Here is a 25,144-nt window from a genome sequence, read left to right as displayed (position 1 = left end):
ATCTTGGCCACAGCAGTGTTACACTTCAAAGTGGGTATGTTCAGGTAAGAATTTCAAATATCTTCCACAAGAATTACAGACTAAATAACTTAAGCTAAACAAATCTTGTTAAAGAATGTATTCATTCCCACAGCTTAAAATATTTAATTTAAGCCTTGCTATCTACCCTACACAGCATTCAACAGATGCACATAACAAACCTTCATACACCCAGTATGGGCAACAGAGAAGATGGTTTTGAAATGGTTTCCAATTCCAAGCATAAGCAAGTTCTCTATGGTAAGTTACTGTATAAAAGCAGTGAAACAGTTACAGTAAGAAACACGGGCTTATTATTGTCATTTATTTGAAAAACCTTATTCAAAATATTAAGTGATACAAGTCCAAATACAATAAAAATTACTGCAAGAAAAGAGTTTTGGGATATTTTGTTTGTGCTTTACTTTCTGTGTTTATGAAAAGAATGCATTTAACAGTAGGATATAGAACTTCTAGCATTTCATTCCTAAAGAGTACCATGCCTTCAGACTCCTCATGCCAACAGGCGTGACATTTATTTGTTTCCAAATGTTACATAACTACTTGAATACCAAGTTATTAATTATGGGGTTCTGATTCACCATTATTTACAAACATATCAGTCTGAAAACTAAATCACAAACAGAATGTACAGAAAACTAAAATTTTATATTTTACAACTCATGAAAACATAAATAATGGAAGTACAAAAGACAAAATTAAAAATAAAAAAAAAACAAACCCAAAAAAACTACTGTAGCAGTAACTTGATTTACACTAATGCATAAATGTTTGTCAAAAATGAGAGTGCACTGTCCACAGACTGGCACTTACTTTCACCTGTCTGTTACCTGGGTCAGAAAAAGAACCAAATAAATTATTCTTACAGTTTCTCCCATTTATAATATAACAAATCACATAGCCATTTCCCAACTGTCTAAAAATTCAACAGAAAGCTTTGATGTATTGAAAGCCTGTCAGCTATCTACATTTTAGTAAAATTATTCAACAAGGCTTGTTTTCCACTCATTAATTACAAAGACAATGAAGTCATAAATAGCATCAGAGAAAAAAAAGGAGAGTCAAGAAAAGCTGCATACCTTCACAAACACCTTAAACATTTTAGGAAATATATGGTACAGAACTTCTGAAATAAAATGGGTTATACATAATTGTTATAAAATTATTTATGGCATGAACACATATATAAATTATTAAATTGCCATTCTAGCTATTTTGCCAAAACAGGATCAAATTATGCAACAAGAAAACAGAATCAGAATAAATGAGATGAAAGACTTGCAGCATCAGAATTTAAGCACAGAAAAAATTATATTTTAAGTTTGCAATATAGTGGAATTTATGAGCCATGTAAGTGATTAGCAAAGAGATCATTAACTTGATTTAGTGATGCCAAAGTCATTAATTTATTAGACTTAAAATATTTTATGCTTATTTTTTGTAGTATGACTATTAAGACTGCTCCAGACAGAAGAGAATGATGCTTAATGAATGGAAAGAGCACTAATTTATTAAATTCTCAATCTTCACAGTTGCTATAAAACCCGACCAAAGTAGCAAACAGATGGATCATGGCCTTGATCTTCCATGAGATTTAATCTCCAAAACATCCAGGTCAAAGAGAGTACATCTCATTTCTGTACAAGCAGCTTATTTAGAATACCTGAATATCATTACATGACTGGGCAGGCAAAGAGTGATAAGTTCAGCAAACTCGAGTCACAGTGCTTTCAGAACACATAGTCATTGGTTATTTTCAGGGAAGGCATCGCTTCGTTGACGTTCTGATCTAGACGATGGTACTCCACTGTCCTGGAGCACAGGCCATCCCTCCATCTTCGGCTCTGCACCAGTAAGAAGATCTGAAACAAAACAGGACAACTTAGAGATGCTGTGCAGAAACATCCTGGGTTTGACAGCTTCACAGTGGTACTGACACCATGGTTTTACCCCCCGTGCTGGCAATGGCATTACAGTAGCAAAGACAATACATTTTTTAATCACTTATTTGAATGGCTCTCAGATAAATTTTCAAAATGCAACAGCCTTCATCATCTTCCCCTATAAAGAGCTGGCAATGCACATTACAGATAGGCCACTGCACAGTGAAGAAGGTTTTGGGGTTTTAGCTGCTTTTCTTTCCAAGTCCTGCAAATCCTCACCCAGATCAGTGTTCTCCCCCAAAGATAAACACTAAACTTTCCTCATATCTAAAAAGGAATCTGTGGTTTAATGCAAACTTGTGCATGCACTTCTGCTGTGTCTGGTTGGGCTGAAGTTAATTTTTAATGCTAGCAATATATTTTGGAATAACAACGATCAGACTATTTTTGAGACACAGAGAATTAGTTTGTACTGAAGAAACATTTACCTGAAAATAGTAACTTAGTAGCTTCTCTATGTAAACCTGGAAGCAGCATTAAACATTTTCTAAAAGTTGGTAGTTACACCCTCAGAATGTCTATGATATGAAGACCATATTAAAGTGACTATTAGAAAGATTATCACAATCATAACCAGTCATAACAAGAACATTCCCACACAATTTGCAGTTAAACCTCCCTTAATTTCTTGTCTTCCTGTGCAGAAAAAAATTAGTTAATTGTTCACCCCCACTTGACTTGGCTCAGGTCTCCTTTACAGAATTCATGTTGTGCACTGCCAGTGTCCATTACTGTACTGATTGATTACTGATGTTACCAATTAACTCATTTTCTTATTGTAAATATTTGATTCAAGTTCATTTTCATTGGGAAGATAAAAATCACACTAATGATCTGCACATTAGTGGTCAAAGACTTAATTCTTTAAAAAGCCAAGTTCCTCTTCTTAAAAACATGTACAAGGGAATGCAACTTTATTTTAAACACTCCAGCTGTTTCTCTCAGCCTTTCAGAGCACACCTACCTTCCTCTTATTGTGATAGGTGACATAAACAACAGCTACTAAGAAGGCAACTACCACCAGATGAAAAAAGAAATGGCTGTCTTCTTCTTCATCCAACCCTGAGACAGAAACAGCTTTTATCTTCTCATCAAGGGTCTTGATCTCCTCATTGTAATTGCTGATGGTGTCAGAGTTGTCATCTTCTGAAATCTCTAGAAGGTCTGGATTGTATCTGGAATTTGGTGTCATTTCATAAGCATAGTCATCTCCATCTGACTCCATAGTTTCTTTGATGATGGGTGGGGAACTATTTAGTGTGTCTTTCAAATCTGTTAGAAGATCTTCTTCCTCAATTTTAGTATCTTCAGAAGCATCAACATCCACCTGTGATACTGGACTAGGAGGGACAACAGGTGACAAAGAGTCACCGTTTGCTGTAGGTGGCTTTCCTGCAGTCACTGAATTGATTTTGGCCTCCTTTCTTGCTGAGCTTAAACTCTGCAAGCTGTCTGTCAAATTTTGGGATCTACTCAGTGTTTCATTCTCACTTGCAGAAGAAATATTTCTTGTATTAAGAATATCCTCTTTCACAGAACCTGAGAAAAGGATGAGAAACAATCAGCACTATGCACAAGGCACTGACTTCTCTGACAGAAAACTATTGCCACAAATTTCCTTCACAGACAAGAAATCACATGAAGAACACAGCATATGGCACACTGCAAACTTTTTAGCATTCATATGCAGAAATACATACTCCTGTACTTTGGCAACTTCCAAAGAAAAGTCTTGAGTGGGACAGGAACTAAAGTGTGGAAGCACATGCCTTCCAGATTAGTGTGGCAAAGCGTCCCTGAAAAAACTAGCACGCCTGTTTTCCAGACATAAGAACTTCAAAGAGATGTCATCCTTCCCTCTGAGGATCCATGACATCTTGTAGACTCATACATGATTAGCATTTTCTCCATCATCAAATTCTTCCTCCTACTGAATGAGCTGAGGTCTACCAACGAGGATGTTCTCAGGAAAGCTTTTCCTGCAGTTAAGTTTTTGATCTTCCACCATTGCATGTTTTACCAACAAAGAATGGGAAGACACTGTGAAGTCCCCTCAGTAAGGACACAAGACAGCAGTACCTCCTCCCAGGCACTGATTTTTATTGAATTTGTAGACACTGAAACAGATTTCCAACCTTCCATTACCTCAAATGAAACTACTGAACCACGGGTTAAGAACAAACACTGCCCATGCTCCTGGAGGAAAGCCTTTTGTTGGCAGCAATTATTGTAATGAATTAAGTCAGAAATGGCAGAGTAACAATGCACCCTCAGGCAAATTCACAATCTCTCCAATGCTGGGAGGACTTTGCAGAACTACATAAAAAACAAGGTGAGCATTAAATCCAGATACAGAGCCTACAGAGCCCACTGTCCCTTTTCTTTATCCCAAGGACAGTAAAAAAAAAAAGATGGAGACAGAATTTAATAGCTAATTTTTTAAAGCCTAAAAATGAGCAAACTATTCATGTTTGCAGCACATAACTACCAGATTCAAATCCAGAGGCACCTTAAAAAATGTAGAACTTTTAGAAATTTTAGACTTTCAGCCTGCATTTTCATTTAAAATGGGAAACCATACTTGCCTGTTATTTTGGCATGCCAAACTAATTTTTCATTTTACAAAAGCAACAATACTTTCATTAAACATTTTCAAGGCTCACAGGAAAGTTGCAGACTAGAAATGAAGCATTCGATGAACGTCTCGTGTCAGGTTACTTGTAAGTAAAATATTACAGAGGGGACACTGAATCACGTTATTCATGGAACCTGTATGTTTGCTGAGGTTCAGTTACAACAGAGCTCTTGTTTACATGGCACACTTCTGCAGTATGAATTACTCTTTAACCCAACTGTAAAACACAGAAGATTCAACTCATCCCACATGAAGCAGACACCACGGTGCCTCTCTGCTGAAATTCAAAGTCAACCATTTCACATCTACCACACTTTTTGTTGCTGAAAAATCTACTCATCTGAATTATCATATCAATATTAACTTGTTCAGTTCTTATCCAGAACAAGTTTAGGGAATTCTGACATCTCCTCAGGTTTAAGCCAGCTAGTTGCATATGCAGAGATAAATATGAGGAAAGGCAGTTACAGGATTATTTCATGTTTATAGCTACTGGCATATTGTGAGTGAGGTCAACCTTACTGCTACCCTCCCCAAACAGACAAAAACTATTTAGAGGGTAATAGCTAAACTGTTAGAAATACAAACAAGCATATTTCGCCTATAAAACTACATTGCATCTGGTCTTACACTTTAAATTCTTCTAGAATTAATTTTAACACTGAAGTTTTAGAAGGATATATTAATGCAAGGGACTCTCAGTGACTATTGCTGCACCTTCAGACTGAGAAAGAGCAATTTCCTATTATTCCTAAAATATGCCTGGGTTTCTGTTTTAATAGCAGCTGGAAGTTTAGCAGCTAAACCACAACTGATTTATGGTATTTACCCCAAACTATTTGGCATTACAAACGGTGGTTGCACTGTTTACAATTACACAACATTGTCAGATGATTTTAGATCCAGAGATGCCTCAGCTTCAGGAACAGATACTAATGTTCAATCACGGTGACAGAATTAGCAACATAAACACTGCAGATAAAAAACCCATCATGGTTAAAACTCACTTCCAGGAAAACTGCTTTTAGAAAGCAAGTTGTTTCATGACTCCTGAAGTTAAAAACTCTCCATTTCCTACAGATTTCTGTCCCAAATTCTTACTGCCTGGCCATTAAAGCAGGTGGGGGACAACACAAATACAACTGGTGTGGAGATACTGACAAGCACGGAAGGAAGTGATGGATCAAACAGTTCCCTTTTTTTCCTTCCCTAACTCCTTTCTCTTCACTGCCCAGCCAGTACTCCATCCAAACCAAAGGGAAACTCACTGCCCCTAACACACGCATTTCTTATTAGCCTTCGGTTACAGCCGCCTGTAATTTTAAGGGGGAGAAAGAAAACACTTAACTAGGAGTCAACTTGCAGAATAACATAAGCTTAATTTCTAGGGGAGGGAAGACTAAAACCAGGCACGCAGCCAGAGTATTTAGATGAAGAATCCCGTCTGATGAATGAAGTGATCAGCCTAACTGCTCTGCACAGCAATAAAAGCTCTGCACGCCTGGCAGGCGGCCTCCCGCACCCCGCGGGGCGCTGCCCTTCCCCTGCGCACAGCCCAGCGCCCGCTGCCCCCAGCCCAGCCCGGGCAGACCAGAGACCGGGGCCAGGCCCGGTCACCTCACGGTAGGACCCGCGCCGGCCGAGGCCGCACAGCGCTCCAGGCCCAACCCGAGACCGGTGAGAGAGACCGGCGGGGCCACCGCGCTACGCCCACAGCCCACAGCCAGCCCCGCCGCCCGGCCCCGCGGCTCTCACCGGGGGATTCCTGCCCGCGGGCCGCCAGGGCCCAGCCGCAGAGCAGCAGCAAGCACAGGGCGCGGCCCGCCGAGCCCCGCCGCTCGCCGCCGGCCGCCGCCATCTTGGCCCCCTCCGCGGACGTGGCGATGGCACCGCCCCTCGTGAGGCGGCCGCGCACGCGCGGGAAGGCGCGGGGCGCGCGCAGGGGCCGAGGGCGGTGTCACAGAAGCGGGGAACGGTGGAATGGTGGGAATGGAACCGTTCGGTCACGGAGCGCTGGAATCACACGGTCATGGAACCAGCAGGGCTGGGAGACCTGTTTGACCCTCCAGACCAACCCTCCACCAGCACCGCCACCGTAACCCCTAAACCACATCACCCAGCGCCGCATCCCGGCGCCTCTGAAACCCCTCTGGGGCTGGTGACTCCACCGCCTCCCTGGGCAGCCGCTCCGATGCCCGGCCACCCCGACAGAGAAAAGGTTTTCTTTAATATCTGATCTGAACGCTCCTATCTCAGCTTTAGGCTGGTTCTGCCCCTCTCACTGCTTGTGTCTGCCATGCTCCTGGGAGCTGACTGCACATGGTTCTTTTGGACCGATGGTGTCTTGAAAGGGCTCCACTTCTCTCAGGAGCGCTGGGTTAAATGAGACAGGAAATACTCAGGAATGGCTCCCGGTGAGGGGAAGCCGGCCTTGCCCAACCTGTGGGCTGTCCCTGAGGTGGCTCTGCAGTGTCCCGGTGAGGGGAAGCCAGCCTTGTCCTGGTGGCTCTGCAGTGTCCCTGAGGGGAAGCCAGCCTTGCCCAAGCTGCGGGCTGTCCCTGAGGTGGTGGCTCTGCAGTGTCACGCTGTCGCAATGGCATTGCCTCATCGGGCACATCTCGCACCGCAGCTCTTGCCATCTGCAGCCACCCACGGCCATGGCCTCCTCGTGAAAAATACAAATACTAATCAACAGCCACTGAAGTTGATCCAAGCTGTTCATTGCCCACATGTACTTGTTTATAGGGAGGTAATTCACTTACTAAATTCTGTAATAAAGGACAAATAAGTCACGTTATCTTGTTTTACCCATGAGATAAACACATGTGTAACGTGCAGTTGTCAGAGCTTAGACAGTGCTAAGAACAGTGCCACATCTGGAATTTAATTCTACTAAATAATTTTGGTTTGTGTGATACAAAACACGCACCAAGATGTTACCAGTCTTCTGCTGGAGCCACAGATGTAGATGAAATTGTTTTCACAATTAATACAAACACAGAGTAAAAGATGACATTTCAATATTTTATTCAAGTCAGGTTTGGGTTTTTTATCCATTTTTAGTAGTGTCAAGTACAGCATTTTGGGGTCTAGTTCCACACAAAATGGAAGACTCTCTAAAAATGTACCCATTTAGTTGCTAAAAAAAAGTGGTAATAAAAGAAAATTCCGTTTTAGAATTAGTGATGCAACTATGTGATTGCAGTTGCAAAGACTCTTCCCTGATTATGTCCATTTTACAAGCTTTTTCATCAGTGCAAGGGGAAGGAACCACAACACAGGACAGGCAGTATTGGCTGAGTCACATCAAACCTCCTCCACAAGGACTTGGACAAGGCAGACAAACCTAAAGCATTCTGGAGACAGCAGTAGGTGGGGGATAACCAAGTAAGACAAACCATGGATGAAACACATATCTAAAAAAATAAATTTTAAAATCCCTTTTTCAGACAATTTTGCACATTCCCTCATTGACTGAAACCTTAGGTGTCAGAACATTTTGCTTACACAATGAACAGTACAATAGAGTGGTCTGCAATTCCCAGGTTTATAACACATTATCACATTCCTTGTGCCATCAATATATTAGTAGAGGTAATCAACACCTTCCTTCTTCTTATCACATGGCAGCTGACAGATGTGATGAGCAATTACATAAAGAAAAAAAGCTAGGATTTTTTATTCATGATTTTGTCTCCACTTCTTTAATATCATTTTTAAAGCTTAGCTGTCTTTAAACCAGGACTAGCAGGACAGATACATAGCAACACTTGCACCCCAGACAAAACATTGAAAGGTACACTATTTTCTGAAGGTAGCTATGCTGTATTTTCAGATTAGCAATTATGAAATCACTCCTTATGCTTGAAATTCCAATCCTAGACCAAGTTTGTGACCCCCTGCATTGATATTCTTGCCATCCAACAAAGCTGACAACGTCAGTTTGATACCTGCAAAAGAGAAAAGGGAGAGAAAAGTCAACTTAAAACTTGGAATGAGCTTTATGTTCAGAAAGTGCCACGTCTGTTACTGCTTAAATTTATTGGGTAGCCAAGTTAATGGGATTTGGCAGCTGGCCTTGGAAGGACTGGGCATTTTAAAACAATTTACAGATAAGAAATCTTTCTGAATTATGAAATTTATAATAAACTATGATGATAGATTCTGCTTTTTATCACTTCGAGTAATTAAAGCTCTGAGCCAATTCACTGCTGCTGGTCTACTGATTAATCTAATTTTAGAGTCCAGAATTACAAAAAACTGGGACCTTGATACATACTCACCTTTCTAAACCACTTTAAAATCTGGGTATGAAAAAGCCCAAGCCCCATCTGCTGTAATATCTCATGTCAATCTGCTCAGTATTCTGGCAGCAGATTTATTACACTACATTAAAACCAATTTTGCAGCAGAAAGATCGCCCTCTTCCTGGGCCAGGGGACCTTGAGAAAGTGACATTTTTAAGAAGAATAAACTCTAATAGGAAGCCTCTGAAATATTAAAAATCTAGTTACTGATCTGTGACACAAAAAATTATACACATATTTTATATCAACATGAAAGACTATTTGACTGGTGATTGGACAATGGTCTCTAATAATTCTGCTTTCAATAGATATCCAAAATTAACAGAACAGTCCCTAGAAAAGTTCATCACTGGCTTGCCAAGCATGAAGAGCAATCTTATAAAACCTATCTTACTTTATCACCAAAAAACTTCTGATATTTCAAGATTAAAGTATCACTTTATTGATTCAGACTTTTTTCTGCATAGACTTACCTGGCTTTAAAGTCTGAGTGTATCCTAACCCAATCAGACTGGAGTTGTTCACTTTAGCCTTAAAGGGAAACAAAAAAGCATTATTTAGTAATAAATAGTAAATAATTTAGAATCTTTCTTCAAAGTTCTCCACACCTGAGAATTATGCATCAGCTTTTAAGGATATAGGGATTTCAAGTTTTAAATCCCAGATAAATCTAGAGTTAATTTTTCTACAACTTAAATCCCAAATCTGAAAGAATCTACAGTCACTGTAGAAAAGAATGGGTTTATTAACATTATTTTTAATTTTTTCCAGACTGACACAAAACCAGCCTCAAAATAGTGCCTAGTGATACAATAAAACATTCTGTGTCTCCTTTAAGGAAAATCCAATAGCTGTGTTCTCAGGCTGCCAAAACCAGAACAGATCCAACTACACAGCACAGAGCTGCATCAAGACTGCTGATGGAAAGGCTGCTTTCCTTTTCCATTACAAGCACTTATTTTCAAATGCATACAAATGTACATGCACAGGACTCACAGAAAAAGAGGCATCTGGGTCAATCTGATACTTGGCTGCTATTCCAAAGCGAGTGTTGCTATTTCCAGCTGTCCAGGCCAGATTCACAGCAGTTTCCAGTTGATCATTCACCTTCTGGTAAATGGAGCCGCCAAACTCTGTTCCGTCATTCCTGGAAGGAACGCATCAGTGTCGTTTTAAACAGCACCCAAAACAATCATCTTTTATTTTTCCAGTAAGAGCTGCATTTGCACAACATCCATTTACACCTCATTAAATATCCCTATAACAACTAAGATAGAGACATTAGGCCAGATTGGTTATGCAGCTATTTTTAGACGCTTCAATTCATTGCAGATTATTATATATCCACTTCTGAAACTGAAAAAAACCCATGACAAACTATCAAAAATTAGACCAACAATGACAGCTTCTAATTTTCCCTTTCCTGTAGATGGAAATCTTTGTAGTAGAGGATTTATTTTTCCCTGTGTGATTCTGAAATAATTATTTTTCCTGGTAAATGTTTCCTTGTGCCCTGAGAGAGCTGTACCCCCGTCACAGAGCCTGAGTCATCCCAAAACTGCCATGTCAGCATGCTTTTACCAGACACAGAGGAACTGTATCACAAGTGAAAATGCCAATTTAATGTGCAAGTCTATAGGCTTTTGCAAATGAGTTCCATTTGCAACAGTCCTTATGGTACATCTGTGCTAAAGTCTATGGACTAGAAACAGAAATGGAACTAATTTTGCTTTGCAGAGAGCACTGGCCCACAGCTGAATGGTGAGTAGCACAAATTCCAATTACTACTGCCCCATTGTCAAAGAGGAATAAAGTGTGGTAAATAAAAAGCAAAATGTTAGAGCATGCAGATCATAAAACAAGACCAAAAGACTTCTAAAGGCTTTGCACTCCTCATAAACCAGTGAGCATCTGAATTTCCACTTTTGCCTATCTTCTTAAAGAGAAGATACCAACATATTGTAGAAAACAGGCTTTAAACCCCAGGAAGATCTGGGATTCTTCTAAACTGTGAAATAATCTGGCTCCAATTACTAGAGTACACCAGACCTTTAGTGATTACAAAAGGGGTACATTTAGAATCCTTTCCCTTTTACCCCTTTGGTCTGATATTCTTTAGTTCATAACAGTTGCACAAACAGCAGTGATATGCCTATTGAGAAGTTCAAGCAATAGCAACAGCCTCTTAAATTGTTAGAGCAATTCTTCCAGAAAAACACTACAATACTTACTTCAGATAAGACTGAAGCTCACATTAACTGCATGTGCTTGGCTCTCAAGAAAAGGAGGGATTAAAAAGGACTGAGGAGAGCTGGTTATACAGGCAGATTTTGTGCAAGGTTCCCACACAGCTCTGTCTTGACCTGCAACATTAGTGGGGGGGGCGGTCTGAGCTATGCTTAAAAAATCAGGAAAGTCATATTTAAAACTAGAAATTATCCAGCCCTACCTCCCTTGTTTTTATTATTAAAGAATCATAATAATAATAATGCCAACTTCTTTTTTAACTCTAATAGTAATAATAGCACTTTTTTATGCGAATAATAGCACTTTTAATGTAGTTATAGTAAAAAAAAATAACACTAGCCCCCTATGAAATTTAATATATTAAGGCACCCTGAAGGCAAGTAACTTTCTACAGTCCCCAGCTGGTTTGTGGAACAAAAAAAACATGCTTCATGCCCCACCTAGTTACATTATCTGCTCTGCCACAGCATCCCAGTGAAACACTGACCTGTGTAGATGTAAAAACCAAGCAGCCTAGTGAGGGAAGTTCCATACACAACTCTTTCTGGGATTATTCAAAAGCTCTGACACGTTTTCAAAGCTGAAATACATCAACCAATCTAACTAATCTACTATTAAAAATAAATAAGATTCCGATTTGTATCATGCATCTCTAGTTTTGTACAATAACAGCAACCTGAGAAGCAGACCCTCAGGAATACAAGAAACAGATCGGAGCCCCCACTGCTGCTATGAGTTTCTGCTGTTGCTTTAATTAACAGTAATAATAACCACAGCATTTTATAGCAAAGGCAATAATACAATGTTTTGGACTGCTACAACACAACTAAGCTGAAAGTCATTGCACTTGAAGGAGTAACTTCTAACTCCAGAGTGGAAGGGGACCCCACATATTGTTTTGATGGAAGTTTTCTGCCCACAGTTTTGTGCTTTGGCAATCCTTCAAACATACTGTCTGGGCTGTGGGGGTTCGATTGTTCTGTAAGGCAGCGGGAGCTTCCTAAACCAGCTCGCTGCAAAGCAGCATGAAACGGAACAGAAGGCCTTTGAAGGAGTAACTCTAGGAAGGCAGAACAGTTGTTCAGCCTCCAGATGGAAACAGCCTGGAATAGCTCTGCTACATGCAAAATATCCAATTACCCAAGGGCACGGAAAGGGGGGGCCAGGAGAATGGATTAGGGATTGCCTCATCTTAAAAAACTGTCTCCCCAAAGCAAAGGCATAAATTGCCTTTTTAAGAGGAACAGGAGACAGAGAAATTTAAGTTTTAATGGAATTTGATCCTGACTTCCCACTGTTGATACATTCAGAAAGGACAAATACTTGTGTAAATATATTATTAGAAGTGGCAGTACCAAATAAACTTTTACACCATATCCCTTCCAGTAATAAAACAAATCCAGTCCCTGTCTCTTCCAGTCACTCCCTTTTGCCTGTTCTTGTTCATCCTCTGATTAACTCTTTCATCTACACATCAAACCACCATTTTGCTTGATGTTGACAGGTGTAAAAGGAAAGCATTGCTTTTATTTCATCTTTCACAAAGAGTATTTTTATAACTTACTTTTTTTATTGTATCACTAATGGATTCTAACAGTCCTTATCTGTTAGACAGACACTGGACCCTTGGGTGCTCAGTGAGTTCCAGTTCTTTCCATTATGCACTCCCTCACCCACACAACTCAAAGAAAAGGTAATGCAGCTGAAAAAATACAGCTTGACATCTTTAATGAAGAATTAATTTCCAATTCACCATTCCCTTGTTCACCATTGCTGAACCTCTGACCCTTTAATTGTTTAGTAAGCAGCAAAATCCTTCCAAATTCCTTTTTAGTGCCTGTCTGCCAATACTTACACATTAGTATGAAGCTGGAATTCATCAGTCTTATAGCCAACAGCGAAGTTGCTCTGGGTTACTCTAGACTTTGCTGTCTCAAAAGTCATTTGGTAGCCTGCCAGCCACCCCTCGTAGCCAAGCACGAGAGCTCCACGTATTGAAGGACCCGCAATATCAAAATCCATGTCACAGCCAATGTTGATGTGCTCCCTTTTGTACCCCGACTTAATTTTAGCACTCTTTTTCCTAAAGAGAAAAGACAGATATCATATCTTTGCAAAGGTACACCTGTAGGTAGCAATTCCATCATATCATCACTTAGTTTAACTCAGTGTAATAGTTCCTGAAGACAACATGTACATCCCTAGAGAGCCACATGATATGTCACCTTCTCAGTGTTCACCTTTACAAAACCCTAAGTCAGCTACAGTGAATTCTTTGCAAATGAGCTATAAAATGTGGTTGGTGCCCCACAAAGCACTTCTGGACTGTCTTCTGAAATCAGCCACACACAGATGGGAATTAACAAAACCATATCCTCATCTCCAACTGATACAATGGTTTTGGAGGTTTGGTACATACAGGGAAGGAATGGAAACTGTAGAAGTTTACAGATTTGCCACTAGAAGTCCACAGTGGTGGATTTGCTTGGCTGTCCTAAGCAAAAATCTTTTGCCTGTCCCAGGCAAACAATTTTTAGACAATCCTAGTGAATTGGGTAATTTTATTCACTGTGACAGACATTAAGAAATCACTACTTTGTGAAAATCTCTGCTGTGAAGCAAGCAGGCTGCTTCAGTGGCTCTGACATCCCCATTTCTCCTTACGGTACTTCGTGGACTTTAATAGTTACAGCCATATACAGCCACCAGAAAGCTGCCAGCTTGAGGCAGAAATAAACTTTCCCGAGTCATTTGTTTATTTTTATACTATTGGCCAGAACAGTATTTTCTCATGTGTTCTTAGGTTGATTTACATCAAGGGTGCAGACTTTCACAAGGCAAGAGAGTTATGTCTAATATATTCAGCTACTCTTAATTTAAGATACTTTTTTCTCTTTTTACACGTGTCTTTTGTCTTTGACCAAATCTTTATTGAAATCTTTCTGGAAAAGTCAGACTAATTTGAAATTTCAAATCAACCTTTCACGTCAGCTAACAAAAACAACCTCCAAGAACAGGATCAGTGCTGTATCAGAGCTGAGACTGATCTCACACAGAGACTGATCTCTTATTATTAGCTCAGACACAGAAATTTCTTGTGTTTTGCAGAATCAGAAATAAAGTACAGGAGTGCCAAAAGCACTCATCTGCAACTTCTGTAAAAGTCAGCAGTACCTCTTCCACCAATGTCATAGGAACAGAGGTAAGAACACAGAGTGCTCCAAAAAATGACTTTACCTGCTGAAAGATTTGTCATAGTCAGTAAGTAATAAGGAGAGGAGAAGAAGTCTCATATTCAGACATGGTGCATCACTGTCAAACTAAGCCAGGTCACACCAGGATTGAATTTCACTCCATTTAACAGTCCTCTCGAGACAATCATAACTACAGTCTCTGTGAGGTGCCCAAGAAATAGTTCTAGACCTGTAACATCATCCTTGAACAAGGTTTTTCCTTTTAATTTCTCTAAGAATCCTACTAGTTAAGAAATAATTATAAAAATCTACTTGATATTTTTCTGATTAACAAAAATATCTTGTTAATCTAGAATTAGGAGTGGACTGAAAGCAGCTGACAATGCAGAACACTAAATCTAAAAGACAGGGTGAAAGCTCTCCTGGGACTATTACCCTGAGAGCCTGCAGTGCAGTCTGCTGCTCTGGGAAGCTGATGTGCAGAGTATTTTGACTCACTGGCAGCACTGCTTGCACAGATAATCAGGGGAAAAAAATAAACTAACATCTAGAACTACAGCTGCTGCTTAATCCCTCTGGCCCACATAAAACAAGGCATCCAATCACCATGTCAGGAATACCCATCCACCACCCAGGCACACTGTGGCCTGCAAGAATTCAGATGATAAATTCAGCTTGGGACAAGAGCCCAGTTCTGTGTCAACCTATCAGAGCTGTGGCCAACTGGCCCCTGGAGCTCGTTAAGCTTTGCATTACAGCTGACTTGCTTGGTGCTTTTATTAAGGCAGCAGCTCATCCTCTGACATGGCCAAAAATACACAATGGAGCAAAACCACCACTTTTTCTTCACTCTCTAATTCTAACTATAATTTTCAAGTTATTGTGTTTAAGTTTGCTTGCTATAGTTAAGGATTGTAAAGGGATTATTAACACTAAGGTGTAAATGACGTGGACATGATTTCATCATACACTCTCTTGATATCTCAGGAAAAAAAGTTAAAAATGCCTTTTTTGTCACTTTAGCTTACTCATTTCTTACCCAGTGTTAGGAGAGAAGGTGGAGTCAAAGGTCAGCTTCAGGCCCCGTGCAAGCTGAACAGATAAGAAATTCAGTGATTGGATTTCTAATTAGACATTGGTGTATGTGAATTTGTAAATTGCTTTACTGGAGCCAAAAATTACCTGATCTTCAAGAGTAATCTCAGTGCCTAGTGTGTTGTCAGTGTTCCACTTTTCTGTGAACATCAATCCATATTCCACCCATCTATATTTTGTTTCCAAACTACCACTGACTTTGTTTGTTTCTGAGTTTGCTGAACCTGAGCTTGTAAATTCCTAAAAGAAAAAAATAATTTATACATATATGTATTTGTCAATATATACATATATACAGTCAAGCAAATGCTAATACTTGTAGAACATATCAGTCATTATAATTTGTTAAATATTAGTTCATATAAATACGAATATATTTATTTTTAAAAGAAATATACAGTAATCACAAAACCACTGCAATGTTTTGCATTTAAAACTCACCAGTCCATTTTCAGATCTTGTTTTCAAATCAAGCTTTATTAACCCAAAACCTAGAGAGTGAGTAAAAAATATGAATCATATATATGTTGATTTGAAAAGCATTTCTGATTTATTTCTTAAAACTCTCTTCTAAATCACCTGTGAACTATTAAATAGTTAAACCAAGGGCACAGTTATCAAACCATGTGTTTCTAAGAAGCAGCTCGTACCCACTTCAGATGGCACTTGACTGATGAATCCTATTGACCTCAGCAATATAATTGGGACCAAATTAGGTAATAATACTTTTATTCCCAGTGAGCAGCATTCTGTTCATAAGCAAACTACTGCCATCAGTGATCCTGTTCATCAATACAAGGGCACAGCCAAAATACAGCACACAATTTTCTCACAAGACCAACAACAGTTCTGTGGGGAACAGGAAGAATTTTATCAAAAGAGAATTAAGTTACCCTCCCTTTCCAAACAGCAAGGGCAATGTGAAGCTGTGATTCTGTGGATTCTAATGCAAATAATTGGAGTATTTCTCGGGGGAAAGTAATAAAATCTCAACAGTTTCAGGAGTCAGGTAGACAGCAAATGCCCAAACTTATTTTGGCTTTATTTACCATATCCCTTGGTGAAAATATCTCTGGCAGATTTGCCCAGGTCAGCATATGCAGGTGGAACAGCCATTTTCTGGAAAGGAAAATTTAAGAAATAAAAAAAATGAAACTACAGTGTTCATAAATTTACTTAATTCATTTAAGCAACAAGAAACTTAAGCTCATTTCAGCCTCTTTCATTTTGTATCCCACACCCACCACTTAAATACAGCCTGAAGAAAGCAGCTATTGCAAACAGTGTGATTTCATTTTGCTCGGGAGCCAGCAGCAGCAATAACCATGTACTTGCCACAAAGGATGTGAAACAGGCTGCAGAGCTAATTAAAAGGAACTGTCTATGCCTTTCCAAAGAGTTAACTGTTGTTTTCTTATCAGAGTAACTCATGAATGAACTTCTGGTTTTTTCAAACCATTTCTCGGAAATGTTTCTCCTGTTTCTCGCAATGGATCTCTACATTCTGATGTAAATCATTAGGATCCCAACTCATTCACTAAGGAAATGTAACCAGAACAAGCACCTACCATCAGGAACATTTCTCTTCCCCTAATTCAGAACAGCAAATGGATAACATTTATGTCAGCAAAATCAATAAATAGACATTCTTATGCTTCAGTTTTCTTTGACTTTACTATCACTATTAATGGGTTAATGTCTCTCCCTAGACTTTGACCTTTCGGTGTTTTTCTGTGCACCTGAGAAAAAAATGACCTTGCTGAGAAAAATTCAGCCTGCAGGGAGGCTACCCTGTGAGGCCAGGCCATCGGGAGGGCAGCCACAACCCTGCTTCAGCAGCAAAATGCAGACTGGAGCTCCCTGCAAAGGCACAGCCCAGGGCTGGGGACACGGCAGGGGGAGCTTCCTCCACCGTGTTTTGTTTCTTAGGGATGCCCACACTGCCATGGAGGTCCTCACTTTCCCATCTTCAGCAGGCCCTGACATTCTTAGTTCAGGGGCCTCCTGCAAAAGAAATAAATGCATCCCATTTTCTCTGCCACTGGGAAAATTGTCTCACCATTATACAGAGGAGAAAATAGGATTCTGAGAGGAACAAACCAAGCAAATCTCCTTTTTTATCCATGTACAATAATTTCTACTCCCTTATTCAAATAAAGTAATTTCTTTACGAGAGACAAAGTCAAGCTATCTGAAATGGTGCACATCTTCTGTCTTTGTAGACAAGATTTCCAAATTCTACACAGCAAAGGATCATACTTATAAAGCTAATCCTCTTGATACCAGATGATGCACTAAAATTCCATATTCACTAACTTTTTGCCTATTCAAAAGTAATAAGCAGTTTCCTACATATGCATGCAAATGCTTAAAAAACTGCCTCACATTGTTACTCCAGAGTATTCAATGTTAGCAGAAAACAGCTCCTTTAAATCCCACACAAACCCACTAGGTCCAAACACGAGGGTGCCTTAATATCTCTCTGGCTGCAGCCTGGGATGCAGCTCTCAGGCAAGCTCACCACCCCATGGAGATCAGATAGGGACTTTCTGCAGTCACTCAGCGCCTCAAGCACTCCAGACAACAAGCCGGTGCCTGTTAAAGCAGGATATTGCTATTGCATAAAGGAAGAATCCCTGTCCTAGAGGGAACAAAACAGATCTGGTGGCTGAATAAAAGCAAACAGTCTTTTCAGAACATAAAGTAGGATACAAGGGCACATATTATGATGCAGCTTCAGTTGCAGACTACTTGGGTGCATGTCATTTCTTCCCAGCTATATCCAGTATTAAAATGCATCCTCAAATACACAACCAGCTAAAGAGTTTTTGGGGTTTTTTTAAAATTCATATTCCAAAGTAGTTTTAGCTGCTTATATTGCACCTAAATTTCTCTGCTTGGGTTTGTTTTGTGAAAACATAAAAGCAGGAATTTAATTTTTCTACACAAAATTAGCCTTAAAAAGGGGGAAGAAAAAGGGAAAAAAACCCCAAAAAACATAAGCAGAAAAAACCCTTAAGAAAGTATTACCATATTTGTGTAAGTAATTCCTCTGCTCCTCATTGAAGTCACTAGAAGCAGATACAATACCCTGCTTGGAAATCAGCCCCCAAAGTCAGGCAGCACTCAGGAGAGGTTTGGCAGGAGTCACTAAGAGCTGTCTATGTACAGCAAATGCTTCTGCCTTGCCAGAGCAGCCCAGCCCCATGAGAACCCTCTGATGGATATTGCCATTTAGCATCATCAAAAATTAAAAATATTACAAATCTCTACACTTCAAAAATCAAATAAGCATTGCTTTGAAAGATAATGCACTGCTCAGCCAGCTACATCTCAGAATCTATCAGACCTATTTTATCAACAGTCCCTTTGAGTCACTTCATAAAATCAAAATATTTTTTTCATAAATGAATGCTGTATGCTTTTGGGCTGGATTTTCTCAGTCATGTTTTTCCCTTCTCCACCCCCATGAAGCCAAGTTTTGTTCCCTGATGCCTATGTATCCCCTCTGGCTGTGGCCAGGCTCATCAGGTGCATGAGCTGTGCCAGGCTGCTCCACTGCTGCAGTCTGGGCCCAGAACAGTGGGAGACATGAGAGCTCCACTTAGACAATTACTATAATTAGGGGACAATACTGAAAGCCAAATCCCTGCTGGTTGTAAGGCAAATCATATAACACACACAGAGGAAGGTGTTTAAAATTGCTGAGTGTGGAAAACGCTAGGAGCTGTGTACTTGGTGGCTAACCTTGCCATTGTCAGCAAGAGCAAAACAAAAATTTCTGTTTGCACTGGCTAATAAGAAGGCTCTTGTTTAACAGATGGAAAACAAACCTGATTACATCCTGTGCGAGTACAGGTTGTAAGACAAGCATGCTTAGCAGGGATTCAAACTCTTAAAGGATCAAGGAATGGCCGTGGCCAAGTGCCCTTGCTTTTCACCAGTGGGATCCCTGCACATTAACTCACATTAGGTCTGGACTGAAATGAATTCACTGCTTTTATCCTTGTCCAACTGTGCAAATAGCTCAGCATGACTGCGGACCTCAACAGAGCAGGCCAAGCAGAATATCTGTAACGTGTTCTAAGGGGAAAAATATTTTGGTTTTCTTGAGGAAGAAACACCATAGCACATGTGATGACTGAAGAAAACCTGAACCGAGGAGTAAGCTCCAAGTGCTGCTGTGAGCATACCTCCAGGAGTGCCTGATTTAGAACTGCCAGAGGGAGAAAACAGGAGCTCCCTTTGGAGCTGCAGGACCCAAGAGGCAGCCCCAGTAAAGATTTCATTACAGCAGGCCAAATTTGAGTATCTTCCAGTGTTACAGATGGCAAAGTTTTCACTCTATGATACAGTTCTGAGCAATTAAATCAAATTCAGTCCAAAAAGTAACAAACCCACAGGGTGCCCTGGCAAATACAAGGATTGGCTGCAACCAAAGAAAAACTCATCTCTGCTTGATAACTGTCATCTATGCCTAGGTTAAAGTTTCCCTGCACATATTTATCAGGTTTATGATATTTACATGGGGAAAGGAATGATCTAAAAATGTAAGATAAGAATCAAGTCCATTATAAGAATAAAATTCCCATTAAGACAATGGAAGTCTATCTGATTGAAGGCTAAGAAAGTAAAAAGGTTGGATTTATCCTTATGTAGCCACATTTTATTCCCAATGAATCTGAACTCATGTACCATTTCTTGATGGTACCCATAGTTCTGAACATTGCAGCTCCCTGTCTCCAAAAGCATGAAAGTAGCACAGTACTTGCTACTTTTGCAAGTAATAAAAGGTGCTACTTTGCTGGGTGGACACATTACAGCTGCTAGGAGCAGCTGGGAGGGACAGACAGCATTGGGTTATGTGACCAGGTACAGTCTGTCTGCATGGGGAAAAACCCACAGGAGGCTCTTTTGCCTCAAAGTTAAAAAGAATACTGATTTATTTTTCATTTATCTCCTTCATTAAAGGAAAAATTATTCCTTGGAATGAAGCAGCTTTTAGGTGCCTTTCTGGACCCCCAGCCTGGGCAGTGTCATTTCCCAGCCAATGTCTGTTGTGTCAATACACCACAGAGGATGGGGCTTTGCTCTCAGACAGAGCAGGGCCAGCTCCCTCCACATCCCATGGCTGCCTGGAGGCACCAGCTCCACTTGGCACCAGCGTCCCTCTACAACATCCCAGGGGAGCTCTGGTTTTATGGTCCAGATCCCAAATTCCTCCAAGCCATGCCCACAGTCTGCTTCAGATCAGGTTCAGCAGCCTCATTGTGCAGAGATTTAAGAGCACACTTACCCCTAAATACATGCACAGTCACACAGAGGTCAAACATCAAGTTAGGCACATTCACGAGGCTTTTGAGAAGCCAGTAAAAGCACGTGGTTTGCAAATACTCGGCATTATTAGACACAATACTTAACAACACTTTTTGTCCCAACTTGCTACTGTGCCAACATCATATAATCCATGCACCATTATGACTCAAAATTTAAGATGGGGAGTCCACAATTTCTTTTGTTGCAGACATTATAAAGCCATGCAGCGTCCCTGTGTCACTCGCAGGATCCCAGCCCTCCTGCTGGAGCTTTGCTCTGGAACTGCACGCATGATGGAGCAGAAGTGTTTATGCAGTAACTCTGTAGCCCAATAAACACAGGAGCATAAAGGAAATAAACCCCTTAAAAGCAAATGTAAATATTATTATTTAGGCTATACTAATTATGGAATTAAAGAAAGAGACAGCCTGCTCTTAATTGTATAGGTACACATTAGGAACTGCAGTGTTGTATGGCAGCCCCTTATTAAACTATCACATATAAGAATAGATTAAATTAACTTGGGGGGAAGTCGCAGCTTGCTGTAGCTACTGTAGTTACTAAACTGCAAGGGAAGAACACGGAACCGCATCCCCACATGGTAAATTAACCTGTTTCTGCTAAGTACCTGCAGAGGAGGAGAAGAGCAGTGCTGCTGTCCCACCCCGTGCCACCAGCATGGCAGGGCCCAGGCCAGCGCACGCCCGGCAGCGCGCTCAGGAAGGGACATGTCCCTCGCTGCCAGCCCCACTCAGGAACACCCAGCACCACATCAATGGGGATGAGTAATTAAAATGGAATTTTGTCTTCCAGCACGATGTGACAGCTCACACAGGAAAGGAGCATCTGCTGCACCGGTGGATGTGTTTTTCCCTACCTGCAGCAGATGCCAAGCCCAGGAAGGCCTGAGCTGTGCATTCTGCCTCCAGCCTAACAGTGCCAGGGCTGGGGACATCCTCCTGCTGCTGCAGCAGCCAACAGTGATGTCCCCCACACCTTCACACCCCCATACACACACACCCCAAAATGTGGGCAGGAAGAAAAGGTGGATCAGTGCAAACCTTTTATGGAGAGTACCAGGGAGAGGTATTATTCTGGAATGTCATTACAATAGTGCAAAAGCCAATTTCTGACAAAAATTCATAAGTGAAATGCCATGAGAAAGGTGATTATTCAACCATCCACTGTACCCAACAAAACAATCTGCAACACACCTCTATTCTCACTAAGTCATCTGAGAAACAAGCTGGGATCTGTTTCTGCTGGAATCACTATAAATATTCCCCAGAGACACAACCCTGCATTGGTCACTGATGATGAGTCAGCTCCACTCCATTTTCTGAAAAATCTGTTACCTTTTTTTTTATTTTGCAAATACCTAGAGACTGAATGAGTCAAAGACTTTTCCCCCCTCCAGCAAGAGTTGTTCCCAGCAAGGGCTGTGACAAGGCAGAATCGAGGCAGCTGCTGCTGTGGCCCTACAGCGCTTGGTACAGGAGCAGAAAGCAGAGACATGGGGATTTTTAAACTGACATTATTCCCCACAAGTACAAACCTATATTCTCAGAATAAGTAGAATGACATGGAAGAAGAAATCAGTTTGCCTGCTTGGCTTGAGGCTTGGGGCTTTGGTACATATCAGAATGAATTTGCCAACCCGCAAGAAGGATGCCGGGGGCGCAGAGGAGCGAGGTGAAAGGGATGTCAGAGCCAAGACGGTGCTAAACGCGGGCAGATAGGGCCACCTTCGACCTTTGCTTCCCGGGAAGGAGCAGAACGATCCCGCATGCTGAAGCGCTCGGCAGGAGCCGCCGTGGCCCAGTGACCTTTCTCCTCCCGTCACGGGGCCAGCGCCAGCTTCGGCCTCCGCTGCGGCCGGCGGCATCCCGGGATGCGGCGCCGGGACCCCGCCGCGCCCGCTGTCCCGCCGGCCGCGATGTCCCGGCCGCCCGCGCCTCCCCAGCGGGCCCCCGTGTCGCAATGCCCGGCATTACGTAAGGACACGGTTTTATCCCCGTTCCGCCGGGCCGCGGGTGGGCAAACCCGCCCGGGGCGCTGCGGGCTGCCCCCGCTCCCACGCATGCCCCGCGCCCGGTCCCGCCGCCCGCCTCGCATCGCCCCGCGCCGCGGCCCGGCACCCGCCCGGGACGGCCCTACCTGCCCCCGCCGCGGCGGCAGCTGCGCTCCGCTCCGCCTCGGCCTCCTCCGGCGGCGGCTGCCCCTGCCCGGTGCCTCCCCGGGCTCTGCGACGGCGGCGGTGCGTGACGGCGGGCGGGACCGGCGGGGCGGGGCGGCCGCGGCGGGCGGGGCGGCCCGGGCGGCGCTGCGGAGCCGCTGCCCGGGCACGGCGGGGCTGAGCCGGGCACCCCCCGCGCCCCGGCCACGCCCGCTCGAGGCGCCGCAGCGACCCCCGGCTGCGGCATCCGCGGGATGCACCGGTGCCGGCCCCGGTACGAGCCGGGGCACCTGCAGCCGCCTGGGTACCAGAATGCCCGGCTCTGCGGGAAACGAGACGAGGTGACTTTTAAAGGGCCCTTCCAAGCCAAACTATACCGATTCGATGAAAGTCCCCATTTAGTCTGAATTAGCTAAATTAGAATTGCCTAGAATTCAATTTAGAGTTTAATTCTAACTCCCTGTCTTTTTAAAATTTCAATTCCCCACATCCCGGTTGAGGCAAGACTGATGGGAACGGAGGAAGGGAGGATTTGAAAGAGGATCTGTGAGCAGGTGAGGCTGTGTGTGATATCTGTGAGTGTCCAAAGAGCTGTCAGGGAGCCAGGGGTCAGCGAGGCAGCAATACTCCCCCCGTGGGGACTGGCTGCAGGCAGGGAGAGGCTCTCACGAATTAAGGAGCTGATGGCTTTCCTAACTCCCCCTCAGACACACGAATCAGCCCTCACAGCTTACAGGGAAGCTGGACTGGATCCAGAGCAACACTCTCCTGGTGACAAAACACTCAGGCAGGGAGTGCTCTGCTATCAGAGGGGAACAGAGGTGGAGCTGGGCCACTTTCAGGATGAGATATCAACCCAGTCCTGCACTGTTGGAGGTCCTTGGGACGCTCAGAGCATCAGCCACAAGATAAACAGGGGAATCATCCCAGCCAGGAAACTGCTGGTGGTCTGGCTGGTCACCCTTCTGCCTCCACCACACAGGGGATGCCTGTGTCAAAAAAAAAAAAAAAATCATTGCTGAGAGTTTACATCCCACTCACAGGAACGTTGGTTTATTTTGGTTTGGTTTTTTAATTATTTCTTTCCCGCTCTTCCTCCCTTGCACAGTGGCAGCGGATGGTGAGAGGAGGCAGTTTCCCTGCTTGTGCTCTTACCTGGCTCATACCTTTGTTTTCCCAACAGCATTTCTCTGAAGGGCACTGCTCCCACAGCCGTGGCAGGGCTGTACCCCATCATGTGAGTGGTGCCTGCCCTGGCACAGCCCAGGAGCAAGGTTGGAGTCATGCAGCTGAGCACACACACAGCACTAGGGAACTTTGGTCAGGGTTCAAACTAAATAAACCCTGCAAGGAACTTAATGTTGAATTGAAGTGTATAAATGAAGTGGCTTGTGGAATTCAGTGGGATCTGAGGAATTTCTTGTCATGACAGGGTGGTAGAGGGGAAAGGATTGTGTGTAGCCACATAGTGACCTTAGAAAGGCAGCTGAGGCAGCAAAGGCTGAAGGAACTGTGCTGGATATCAAATCCACATTAAAATAAAGTGTGCAGCCTGCCACCAGGGTAGGAACCCACAGAAACAAGAGGTCTCTTTCAAATTTGGAAAGTTCTTCTGACCACAGTCATTTTGTTGATCCAGGCACCACTACAAGCGTGGGTGTTGTAACCAGAGTGCAGAGCTGCAGTCAGGGTGAAGTGTCAGCTCTCACCCTCTGTGTTCTCCCTCTGGCAGCAGCTGGTACCTTCCCTCTTTTCCTGCATCCTGGGGCCTGTCAAAGCCTGCCCTGGATTTCACTCACTGTCCCATGAAAAAGCATAGCCCAGCAAAAAACAGTGGGCAGCTTTCTGCTGGGGTGCATAACCCTCCTCCTTCAGGAGTCAGAGGAGCAAGGGAAGCGAGGAGGCTGCTGTGGCAGAGGCAGGACCCCAGAGGGGAGCAGGGGCACAGGATATTCCCCAGCACCCCTTTGGCCCAGTCACAAGGGTGCACTTTCACCCTGTGCAGCAGCTCCTCAACCTGCCCCTGCCAAAGTGCAGCCTCAGCTCTTTGCCCTCTGCAAAGGTAAATCTGATATAATGAGTGTGATTTGTGGAGCACTCACTCCCAGCCCTGCTCCCTCCCCCCATGCATCATCCTACTGCTGCCCCAGACTATCAAATATATTCTTTTATTACCTCTGGGCATAAAGAAG

At 42.7% G+C, this 25,144-nt stretch overlaps 2 protein-coding genes across 2 annotated transcripts; both read right to left on the bottom strand.

Moving 5' to 3' along the window:
- Positions 1-322: 322 nt before the first annotated feature.
- Positions 323-6,499, bottom strand: C15H5orf15 (chromosome 15 C5orf15 homolog). The gene is made up of 3 exons (XM_066560014.1): positions 6,373-6,499; positions 2,947-3,521; positions 323-1,901 (listed from the first exon to the last, which is right to left on the bottom strand). The coding sequence occupies exons 1-3, from the start codon at positions 6,473-6,475 to the stop codon at positions 1,770-1,772; spliced, it is 810 nt and encodes a 269-aa protein (XP_066416111.1). The 5' UTR covers positions 6,476-6,499; the 3' UTR covers positions 323-1,769.
- Positions 6,500-7,627: 1,128 nt separating this feature from the next.
- Positions 7,628-23,042, bottom strand: VDAC1 (voltage dependent anion channel 1). Its single transcript, XM_066560101.1, has 9 exons — positions 22,934-23,042; positions 16,510-16,579; positions 15,902-15,951; positions 15,548-15,700; positions 15,405-15,457; positions 13,027-13,254; positions 9,921-10,071; positions 9,398-9,455; positions 7,628-8,567 (listed from the first exon to the last, which is right to left on the bottom strand). Exons 2-9 carry the CDS (start codon positions 16,574-16,576, stop codon positions 8,476-8,478), a joined length of 852 nt encoding a protein of 283 aa, XP_066416198.1. The 5' UTR covers positions 16,577-16,579; positions 22,934-23,042; the 3' UTR covers positions 7,628-8,475.
- Between the last annotated feature and the right edge of the window lie 2,102 nt (positions 23,043-25,144).

The sequence above is a fragment of the Molothrus aeneus genome, chromosome 15 (assembly GCF_037042795.1).
Source record: "Molothrus aeneus isolate 106 chromosome 15, BPBGC_Maene_1.0, whole genome shotgun sequence".
Lineage (NCBI taxonomy): Eukaryota > Metazoa > Chordata > Aves > Passeriformes > Icteridae > Molothrus > Molothrus aeneus.
The sequence above is the reverse complement of the archived record's forward strand: the minus strand, read 5'-3'. Positions and strand labels throughout refer to the sequence as shown.